The sequence below is a fragment of the Tympanuchus pallidicinctus genome, unplaced genomic scaffold, assembly GCF_026119805.1.
Source record: "Tympanuchus pallidicinctus isolate F22 unplaced genomic scaffold, pur_lepc_1.0 scaffold43, whole genome shotgun sequence".
NCBI lineage: Eukaryota > Metazoa > Chordata > Aves > Galliformes > Phasianidae > Tympanuchus > Tympanuchus pallidicinctus.
Genome location: NW_026294762.1, coordinates 1,133,709 through 1,144,847, shown reverse-complemented (window position 1 = coordinate 1,144,847; position 11,139 = coordinate 1,133,709). Strand labels below are relative to the sequence as shown.

The following is an 11,139-nucleotide window of genomic DNA, read 5'->3' as shown; positions in this document are numbered from 1 at the left end:
CGAGACCGCCTTCAGCCGGGCGACTGACTCCTGGGTTCTCCGTGGACTTGGTACAACCTGTGTTTGTTGTGCACCTTTCACAAGCATGTGACAGTACAGTGTTTGCTCTGATGCCTTCACGAGGCTGTCACAGCCGTGTCTCCTGTCTCCGGTTAGCCACAGGTCCACCTGTGAACCAGACAGAAAGAGGACGAGAATTCACAGTGTTACAGTTCTGTATGGCGTTGTCACAGTCTGAGCCACAAAGAAACACTTGTTCACACGCCTACAGAGTATTGAGAGTGAGACATAAATATGTGCGTATACATGCATACAGAGCGTCTGATCCTTCACCAATCGTAATGGAACTTCTTTTCACCAGCTGCGTATTCACATAGGTTTCACCTTTATAAATGTCCACAGTCCATAAATGCCTCATGAAGCTCATGCAGACTGGGACGTGCTTGATCGTTTTTCCAAATCATTTCACTGATGGGCTCCGCCACAAGCTCACCTGAAGCGCAACGGTACCCAAGCCCAGTGAAAAGTGTTGAAAAGCAGCAAGGGGCTGGAGATGGAGAAGGGTGAAAGAAGAGCTCGGGTGATGTTTTTCACAAAGAACAGAATGTGGAGAGGAACAGCATCCCCAGGTCTTCAAACTGACAGAAGTGTTGAGATTGTTTCACTCCCTTCTTCAAGAGTGGATGTGCAGTGGGGTTCATGCCAGCTGACCAGAAAGACACCGAACCTCTATTCATCAGGGGAAGAGAAGGGTTAGGATGAGCCTGGAAATTATCAACTACTTGGTGTACCATCAAGTCCCGGGACAATTCTAGAAGCCATCACCCAAAAAGTCTTTCTCAAAAGGTGAAATTTCCTAATGATTTTTGAAGTAGAAGTCACTCTAAGAGGAAATCAGATACAGTTGCACATACAGCACACAGTCCAATTGCGCAGAAATTTCTTTGCAAACTGTGCAAAACAAAATGATAACAAACTTGTGAATGCCTCAGAACAAAAACTGTGCTGCCATGCTCCTGCGAAAGGTGCAGAACAAACATGTTGTGCGTGAGCACAATGGAGAAGTCTGGAGTTTGTTGTCTTGCTTAAGGCGGTCTCGGTTCGATCCCCAGCCCCCCGCACAACCACCATGCAATGGGAGAAGCATGACTGGTATGGCATGCACACGGTACATGGCACCAGGCACACTCCACGCCATCTGGAAACTGCTCCTGAGCCAATTGGAAGGGCCCATCCAATGGCATAAAATGCATTGCCGACTCCACAGTAGGACCATCACCCCAGTCTTTGGGAGAGCAGAACCTCCTCAGTGGGCCTGCTTGGAGGTATCCCATGGACGGGAGCTTTGGCAAGTAGGCCCGAGAGAGCTGCTTGACACTTAAACACCGCTTCCTCCAAGCTCAAGATGGATGCACCCCTGAGAGCAAGAAAGCAGGGAAAAGTGGCAGGAGAACTGCTGGATAAGCAAGGGGCTCATGGATGAACTCAAAGGGAAGAAGAGCGTACACAGCACGTGGAAGAAGGGCATTTCTACCTGGAAAGAATGTATGAGCGTTGTCAGGGCCTGCAAGGATGCAATGAGGAAGGCTAAGGCACCCTTGGGATTAAATCCAGGAAAGGCGGTCGAGGAGAACAGCAAGGGCTTTTGTGAGAATGTTGGTAGTAAAACTAGGACTGGAACACATGCGGGTCTGCCACTGAATGCCTTGGTAACAGGGGACAAAGAGAAGGCAGAGGTACTGAATGCCTTCTTTGCTTCTGTCTTTCCTACCAAGATTGCCCCTCTGAAATCTCTGAAATATTTTTTCCAATTCTCTCACGGTGGGAGTTCTTCAATGAGCTCGTACTACCTGTTGAAATGTTCAGTTAAAAATATTTTAATGTATTAAAAGTATTTTATTGTAATAATGTAATTAAAAGTATTTTGATATAATTAATAATTTTGATAAAAATCATGTTAATGTAACTTAACATGAAATTTATAATATTCCACCAGTTTTACGCTTTGTTTCTCTCCTTTTTTTCCCCCCAACGCTTTAAAAAATACTACAAATGGAAACGGTTTGCTGCTAATGAATGAACGATGCAGAACAGTGGCAACCCCAAGCCATGAAACACCCCCAGAATTGGGCTGTCCTGCCAGCAGAGCCTTGATCCATCCTGACTTGAGACCTCGTGCCTCAGTGGGGCTGGGCCAGAAGCCAGCTGGGCCTGAAGGCTGCTGTGCCTCATGTGTGGGGCCTGGGAACATGGCGGCGTGGATCCTCCTGGAGGAGATGTGAAGGCACACGCGAGATGGGGAGGCGACCTAAGACAGCCAGCACGGCTTCAGCAAGGGCGGCTGTGCCTGAGCCATCTGGAGGCCTCTGGTGATGGAGTGATGGCTGTGATGGACAAAGGAAGGGCGACTGATGTCTTCTGCCTGGACTTGTGCAAGGCCTCTGACGTGGTCCCACAGCACCTCCTAATGTCTGAAGTGGAGAGATGTGCATTTGAGTGTTGGACAGACAGGTGGATGCAGGTTGTTTGGATGTTGTGCCCGAGGATTGCTGCCAGCGGCTCTGTGTCCAGGTGGAGGCCGGGCACCCAGGGGTCCGTCTGGGGACTGATGCTCGTGAACATTTTTATCAAGGACACAGACAGTGGGATTGAGTGCACCCCCAGCTGACGGCACCGAGCTGACGGTGCGCTTGGCACAGCAGAAGGCAGAGACGCTATCCAGAGGGACCTGGACCCAGGCTGGAATACAGGGCACGTGAGCATCCCGTGAGGTTTAACAAGGCCCAGTGCAAGGTGTTGCGATTGGGTTGAGGCAGTCGCAGATACGGGTGGAGACTGGGAGGAGAAGACAGCGATAGAAGCCCTGTGGAGAAGGACCTGGGGGTCGTAATGGCCAAAAAGCCGGAGATGAGCCAGCAGCGCATGCCTGCAGCCCGGAAGGCCTGAGGAAGATGTCCAGCAGGGCAGGGCGGTGATTGTCCGTCTCTGCTGTGCCCTTGCGAGGCCCCATCTGGAGTACTGCGCCCAAGCCTGGGGTGCCAAGCACAGGAGGGGTGTGGAGCGGTGGGAGGGAGGGTCCGGAGGAGGGCCGCAAAGAGGAGACAAGGCCTGGAGCACCGCACCTCAGAAGGCAGGTTGAGGGAGTGGGGTTCACTTTGCTTTAAGAACAGAAGGCTCTGAGGAGACCTCGTTGCAGCCTTCTCGTACTTTTAAGGGTCCTGCCAAGCTGGAGGAGGACTGACTTTTTCATGCGTTCTGATAGTGACAGGACAAGGGGGAATGGCATGAAACTAAAAGAGGATAGAGAGAGATGAGGTGTTAGAAAGAAACTGTTTCCTCAGGGAGTGGCGGGGCACTGGAACAGCGAGGTTCCGCCCTGAGGGGTTCAGGACACCCTGTCGCTGGAGTCCTGTGAGGCCAGGTTGGATGGGATCCTGGGCATTCTGATCTGGTGGTGCATGAACCTGCTCACGGCAAGGGGGTTAGAGCCGGCCCCTCCAACCTGAGCCATTCTGCTGGGGAGAAGGCAACCCTGTGGTCGAGGTCTGAACTCTGCCCACCCCAGGAAAAGACGAGAAGAATGAAGCTGATGGGGGTGGGGGTGGGATTTATTGTCTTGGCTGATGTTGACCAAGTTGAGCAGGTGTCATTAGCACCCGGCTGCTCCTGTGCAGACTGAGGTCTGGCTGTGGGGATGTGGTTCTGCAGATGGATCTGGGAGCAGCCTTGTGCCCAGGCTGGCCGCTGCTGTTGGGTTTGGCTGCTGCGGCGTGCTGGGGTCTGTGTGGGAAGTCTGCAGCCTGACATCCCGTTGCGGAAGGGCTTCATGTGTGGGCCCTCCCTTGCTGCCTGGAGGGTCTTCTGTGTCCCAGCAGCGGGGAACCCCTCGAGGGCCTCGATGTCACTGGGGCGGCTGAGCAGAGCGTGCTGCTCTGTGCAGCTCGGCGTGGCATTTGTCTGCTGCCACGGCTTCTTCTGGGCCGGCTCTGGGAACGTGAGGCCCGATCTTGAAGCGGGGAGCGGCTTCGTGCCCGGCCCGTCCCCTGCTGCCTAGGGCTCCTTCTGGGTGCAGCCACCGGGGAGTTGCTGGAGGGCCGTGGTGCCCTCTGTCGGGTGGACCTGCAGGAGCTGCTGCTGGTGCGCAGGGCTGTTGCACGGCCGCTCCCACGGCGTCCTCGGCGCCGCAGAGATGCCTCCTGATCCTCAGGGAGGCGTGGGCCGATTGCTCTCTGCCGTGTCCCAGGCTCACTGGGCAGGCGTCTGTTCTCAGGCAGCTGGGACCGGTGTGAGGGGCCTGATGCTGCCTGGCTGCTGGAGCCGGAGCTGATGTTCTCCGGTCCCTGGGAGCCATGGGGAGGCTCCGGAGCCCCTTGGCTGGAAGTACTGGGGCCGGCGCGCTCCGTGTTGGTGCTGGGTCCGGCGCGCTCTGTGTTGCTGCTGGAGGCTGTAAAGGAAAGCAGGAAGGTGATCATTGGGATGAAGCTGCAGCCTTGAGTCGCAACGGGCTACCCTCCTTCCTGAGGCAGAGAGAGCCTGGCAGGGCCGCCCTGAGCAGCACCCACTGCCAGGTGTTGCCCGGCCCCTGCCTAGGGAGCCACAGCTGTTTGCATCTTACCGGTGCCTATGCCAGCACAGCTGTCACACTCCCAGCTGTTAACTCTGTTGCTCAGGTAGGAGCATTGTCGGTGGGTCCCTTCTGCAGCACAGGAGCTGCAGAGCAGCAGCTGCCAGGGCCTGGGGAAGCAAACGGGTTGTGGCTGTGAGGACAAAGTGAGCCAAGCCAGGCAGCGGCCGGCACATCTGCGGTGCTCAGCCCTGGTTCCCCATCCGGTGTTGAGGGAGAGATCCCCTGCAGAAGCCCAGAGGGCTGCTGAGGTAACTCACCCATTCACCTCTGCCTGCTCCCTGCCTCCTGGGTAAAGGCACTTGCTGACATCGCAGCGCCTGTGCCTCCGCAGAAGTGATGGGTAGGTGTTGTCGTCCCACCAAGATGGTCTCCTACAAGAGAAGGGAGGGAATGCGATGAGTCCCCGGTTCCCTGCCATGTGTGATCCGGGGTATCCCTGTTCATCCAAGGCAACCCCATTTCCAGCTTCTCTGTGAAACTGAGGCCTGTGCTGGTGAGACAGCAAAGGGCCAGGCCTGCCGGGACAGCCCCCGGGCAGGCCCAGCGCTCGTGCCTTCCCATCTGCAGCGCTGGGGAGAAGGACACCAACCTGACTGGGACTTGGATCCCCAGAGTGGACATTTCTGCACGGAATTGCTCCGTGTCTTGACAAATGGGGCACTGGAAGCACATGGTGCCGGCGTTCGTGGCCTGCCCCTGCCGGAGAAGCAGAAGCAGCGTGAGCGTGAGCGGGGCCTGGTGCTGCTGAGCGCGGGCCGTGGCCGCAGGGTGAGGGGAGGGCTTCTACCTGGACACAGCGGCGGTGGAACCAGGTGTGCTTGCATGCTGGGCACCACAGGGTCTGGTAGGACGTGCTGTCCTCCAGGGGCTCCAGGCAGATGACGCAGTCGGTGCCTTGGGGTGGAGCTGCCTCCGCTGCCTGTCGCGGGCGGTGCTCGCAGCAGAAGGACCTGGGGGACGATGCAAGTGATGGGCACCGTGAGAAGCACTGCCAGGAGGGCAGAGCAGCAGGCAGGAGCCCCAGGCCCTGTCTCTGGCAGGCTGCTGGGAGCTGTCGCTGTGGGTTCCTCCCTGGCTTGGCTGCTGCTGACAGCCCTTACCTGTGCTGCCCAAAGAACTGGGTGACGCATTCACCGTCCGCGGCGCAGGGCAGGTGGAAGCTGCGTGCACAGCCTCTCTCTGCGCAGCTGATGGCGGCTCCTCTCTCGCCACAAACGAAGCATTGCTGAAAGGAACAAGGCAGCCCCGATCAGCAGCAGGCTCAGGGCCTCCACGGCCGGCCCCACACCTCTGGGCAGGGCACGGGCTGCGGAAGCTGCTGGGCCCCACTCTGCAGAGCCGCCTGGCAGAGAAGGCTCGTCTGCTATGGCAGGACTTTGCCCTGGAGCCCGCTGGAAGGGCTGCCATTGCTTTCTCTGGGTGCAGACTAAGCTGGCGTGAGCCTCTCCTGGCACAAAGCTCACCTTCTGGTCCGCCTGCTTGATTCTGCATCTGATGGTCTCAACGGGGAGGCACAGCGTTTCCTCCCAGGGGTCGCTTTCTTCAAAGAATGTGTTTTTCTTCAAAGAAAAAAGCTGTGGGAAAGAGCAGAGCAGGATCTCGTTAGGACAGACAGGAAGGGAGCATCCCTGGCAGGAAGCTGGCAGGAGCCCTTGAGGGTTGGAACTCACCAAGCAGAACTCATGCACGCAAAGGTCACTCTTGGCAAAGGTGCGCCCGCAGATGTTCGGGTCGACATCCGCCCGGCGACACAGCATGCACACTGGAGAGGAGAGAGCAAAGGCGGGCAGCAGTGAGCACCTTGCGGGGCCAGATGTCCCTGAGGGCGGTCCCCAGGGACCCCCCGTGATCTTTGCTCCTGCCCTTCCTTCCCTCTCAGCCGCTGGCAGACCCCCAGCACCCCTCTGCCCGGCGGCGGGGAGCTGCGCGCAGGGATGCTTTGCTCTCACCTTGCTCCCCGGAGTCGGGGGCCTTCCGCTTCCTACTGGACATGTTGCGCGTCAACGGTGAGCACTTGAAGAGTCCCTGCTCTCTCTGCACCTCACCAGGCCGCACTGACCACGCTCTGAGCCCGGCAGCCTTTGCTCTGCTCCCAGCCCCGCGGGTCACAATGGCCGCTCCCTGCCACCACTGTGACATCACGGTTACCCCCTCGGGGCGGAATGCGTCCCAGGCTCCCAAGCAAGATGGCAGCAGCCCTGGGCAACTGTTCCAGTGCGTCCCCACCCTCAGAATCAGCAATTGCCGGCCAACAGCCAGTCTGTATCTCCCCTCTTTTTTCAGCATTATGCATCACCTCCAGAAGAGCTGGTGCCCTCAGGCACACCTTTCCCCACGGTGGACCGCTTGCCTGGGTAACACACCAGATCTTCTTTGAAGGGACTCCTTTCCCTCTTGGCCCTTACAGAGAGTCTCCTCCACGAGGGGAAGGCTTGTGCCTCATTTCCAAGGGCTTTGCCAATGCCCCCTGCCCGTGAAAGGGATCCCAGATGCCTGCCTTTGCTGCCCGCCTAGTCCAGGCTTGCGGCCCCATTCTCCCAGTGTCAGAGTGCTCCCCTGCATGACAGCTGAAGTCTTTTCACATATCTCTCAGCTCACTCGTGCTCAGGAGTCAAATGATTCTCGTCTCCTTTATGAGTTCTGCCTCTTCCTCCTGCCGTTCTTGTCATGGCCTGGCTTCATTCTCATCCTCTTCTTCTACCCCCGTCTTAGAATGTATTTCCTTTCTTACTAAAGGAGCTGATTTTCACAGCCTCATTTTGCTCTCTTTAATAAGGGCGATGGATACTGGCACAGTAGGTTCTCTGGTTGAACCACGTGGGCTGTCACGAAGTCGGGTGCTGGTGCAGGGCCAGCTGGAGGCCTTTGGTGATGGAGTGACAGGCTGGAAAGGTGGGCCTGGGTGAACTTGATGAGGTTCAACACAGCAAAGTGCAGAGTTTGGCATTGGGCTGGAGGAATCCCAGGCATCCTTACAGACTGGAAGGAGCTCCTTGAGAGCAGGGGACCTGGGACCTTGAGAGAGAGGGACCTGGGAGTCTTGATAGATGAAAAACAAAACATGAGCCAGCAGCGTGCTCTTGTGGCTTGGAAGGTAAATGGTATCCTGTGCTCCATCAGAAGGCTGGCCAGCAGGGACAGGGAGGTGATTGTCCCCCTCTACTCTGCTCTTGTGAGGCCCCCTCTGCAGTACTGTGTCCAGGTCTGGAACCCCCAGTACAAAAAAGACAGGGGAGCTGTTGGAGAGGGTCCAGGGGAGAGCCATGAAGATGATCAGGGGCTGGAACAGCTCCCTGTGAAGACAGAATGAGGGAGCTGGGCTTGTTTAGTCTGGAGGAAAGAAGGCTGTGGGGTGACCTCATTGCAGCCTTTCAGTGCCTAAAGGGAGCCTACAAACAGGAGGGGAATTAACTCTTTGAAAGGATAGATAACTGCAGGACAAGGGGAAATGATTTGATGTTGAGGGAGGGAAAATTGAGGTAGGATGTTAGGGGGAAATTCTTTACAGAGAGAGTGGTGAGGTGCTGGAACAGCTGCCCAGAGAGGCTGTGGATGCCCCGTCCATCCCTGGAGGTGTTCAAGGCCAGGCTGGATGGGGCCCTGGTCAATCTGGTCTAGTATTAAATGGGGAGGTTGGTGGCCCTGCATGTGGCAGGAGGGTTGGAGCTTCATGATCCTTGAGGTCCCTTCTAACCCTGGCCATTCTGTGATTCTGTGATTCTGTAATTATAACTCCCTCTGGAGCTTAGATGCCTCCCCAGGCTTTGCCATCACATCCAGCACCCGACTGGAAAGCAGCAAAATGGGTGTAGTTAGGCACAAGGGCTGGAGAGCAGAAACAGCTGGAGAAGGAATAGGTGTGGGCAGATGGATGTGGGATCCCACCCTCCCAGGTGCTCTCCCACCAGCTGAGAAGCCCACAGAGGTTGTTTGGACACATATTTGCAGCAGCTTAGCTCTGTTTGCATGTGCAGCAATATGCTGGTAAGGCAGTGGGGTACCCACAGCTCACCTGGGTTCTACTGTGCCCAAATCCCAGACGTACGCTGCCAGCACTAAGTGGGAATCAGCATCACTCCCGAGGTGCCTCTACCTGCCTCCTTTTGTGATGTGGGAACAGGATTCAAGCACTGAGAAATGCTGTTTTCAGAGAACGAGGAACAGAGGATCTTGTGCCTGATTGGAGCCTCTTTGTACATACAGTTTAAAGCCTCAAGCTGAGATCTAACAATAACCTGATCCTTTTCATTTGGACGCTTGGTGGCTCCTCTGTCTTTTCTGATTCCATATTCTACTGAGATATGCATTAGTATCTCATATGAGAGTGGAAAGTTTGAGGAAAATAAATTTAGTGAAGTTTTCAGTGATTTCTGTTGCTTTTCTGTTGTCACCTCCCTCTGTCCATGCCCAGTGGCTGGTTGTCACACTGTTAGGTCCAACAGTCCACGAGCTGGTAAGAGTATTTAAAATTTGTCATTTCATATAAAAATCCTCTTAAAAAGGTGTTTGCCAATGGTATTACTGCTGAAAATCCCTCCAGCACCTGAGATTTAAACCTGATCAGTGGATACTGTTGAGTCAACTTCATTGTTTTAAAATGCAGAAGTGGGAGGGGAGGAAGGGTGAAGCTGGGGGCACTGCTCAGTGGCTCTGTCACTCCACTAGACTGCATTCAGAGCTAAAGGCAGGATGTGTGCTGCCATGCAGCTCGCTGGTGGAGGCTCCCATCCCCACGCTGGCCCACCTACCTCGCCTCACAGAACCTCTTCGTAAGCCTGGGACGGTCCTGGGCCCGCCGCTGCCGGAACCAGCTCTGCACTGTTCTGACTGGCAGGCCGCTTTGCTTGGCCACTGAGATCAGGTCCTCCTGCAGAACAGATGGGGAAAGCAGCGCCTCGCCTCCCTGACTTTGTCTCCATGTGGGGGCAGGGGCTGCTTCTGCCCCTCGGGGTCGGTGCTTCCCCAGAGACCGCCTCTCTTTGGGAAAGAACTGCATCTGCTGTGCTTGCACTGCTGACCTCCCGCATCACTTTGGCCGTCCTAAAACTCCATGCAGAAATACGTAAACCCAGGTTTGGAGCTTAGCACCGGCTCTCTCTGTCCAACTTTTCCAGCAGTGGGACTCAGTGCCTGCTCTGAAAGCCTAACTACAATTTTTTCACCTCTCAAGGTGAGTTTCTTCAGACCTCAGCCCAGGAGTCTTTCTGAACACCTTTGCAAAGCACTACCAGCAGGTTCTCTCCTCTGCATAAACTTGTTGACTCTTTGGGAGAACTCTGGCAGAGAAAGACACGATTTCCTCACACACAACACATGGGAGCTCTTTCCCACAACGTAATGTTCACACACGTTTCCAGTAACTCATGGTACGTTGTGCCAATCTGCTCGGGCCAGATGTCAGCAGCTCCTCACATTTCCACCTGGGACTTCCACCAGTTTCTGACACCACCATGGTTTGAAACAACAGCGACCCTGCTCAGTTGGTAGCTGAACTCTTTATTGTGTCAGCTCCCTCTTGGCTCTTGGGTGAATACCACCCAGGCTGAAGGTTTGCTGTTATTCCATTGCTGTTTCTTATAGAACCCCTTCATGCCCATCATTTGGTGGGATGCAGCCTCAGCAAGAAGACAGCTGATGTGGACACTGCCTGCTTCCAAGTAGGGAAGCCTTATGCAGGCAGCAACAGGCAGCTCCAGCCTGATCCCTTCTCACCCTTATTATTTTAAGTCTCCTACAGTTTTCCCAGTGTTTTTCAGAGCAGATTACTGCTGCCCTTTGTTCCTCAGTGTATTTCCTGGTATGTCCAGATCAATCTGCCAAGCTTACGAGTCCTTTCCTTGTTTAGACATGACTTCAGCTTTCTGCTGTTTCTTAGGGACGCCCCTGCCTGCAGGCACTGTCTGTTGCACACGTGCAGATGGGAAAAGCAATGTTGTTTGAAGCGCAGTCATCCAGTAAAGGCTCCCTTGGGCATACGTGTCTGAATCAAGAAACACAGTGGATGCACTTCTCCCATGTTTCCAGTGCGTGCTTTAAAAACACGACCCCAAGCAGTGCCCACTGGAGCCAGCAGCTCGGTGCCAGCTGCCAGCCCTGGGGCCCAGCTGTTCCAGTCTCCAGCTCAGCACTGCACAGCTGCCTAAAGACACCAGGAGAGGTTCTTTTTCTCACAGCTCACCTGCAGCTGGACATTCCATCTTCCCTGCAGCTTGATGACACTGCTTGGCGCACACATGGTGCGGTGCACTCCTTTGTTGCACACAGGGCTGATAAGGATCAATTGCAAAGAGATTCTGCTGTTGCACCCGGAGCTCCATTCGCTCTGCTGGGTTATTTTAGCAGATGTGACACGGAGTTTTGCTGCAGGTTTTTACAGCAGCTTCTCAGTTTTGAGGTCTGTGATGCTCCAAGAGGAACTGCGTCCATGGTGGTGATAAAGGGAGTTGATGCAATGAATTCAGAAATACTAATGCAGCACTCACAAACTTCCTGACACCAGAGCAGACATAGAG

General features: G+C 55.2%; 1 protein-coding gene across 1 annotated transcript; it reads right to left on the bottom strand.

Annotated features, from left to right (window-relative positions):
* Nucleotides 1-3,824: 3,824 nt before the first annotated feature.
* Nucleotides 3,825-8,549, bottom strand: LOC128090085 (PHD finger protein 7-like). The gene is made up of 9 exons (XM_052702100.1): nucleotides 6,577-8,549; nucleotides 6,298-6,389; nucleotides 6,091-6,201; nucleotides 5,728-5,852; nucleotides 5,415-5,577; nucleotides 5,217-5,323; nucleotides 4,885-4,998; nucleotides 4,616-4,734; nucleotides 3,825-4,444 (listed from the first exon to the last, which is right to left on the bottom strand). The coding sequence occupies exons 1-9, from the start codon at nucleotides 6,911-6,913 to the stop codon at nucleotides 3,825-3,827; spliced, it is 1,788 nt and encodes a 595-aa protein (XP_052558060.1). The 5' UTR covers nucleotides 6,914-8,549.
* Between the last annotated feature and the right edge of the window lie 2,590 nt (nucleotides 8,550-11,139).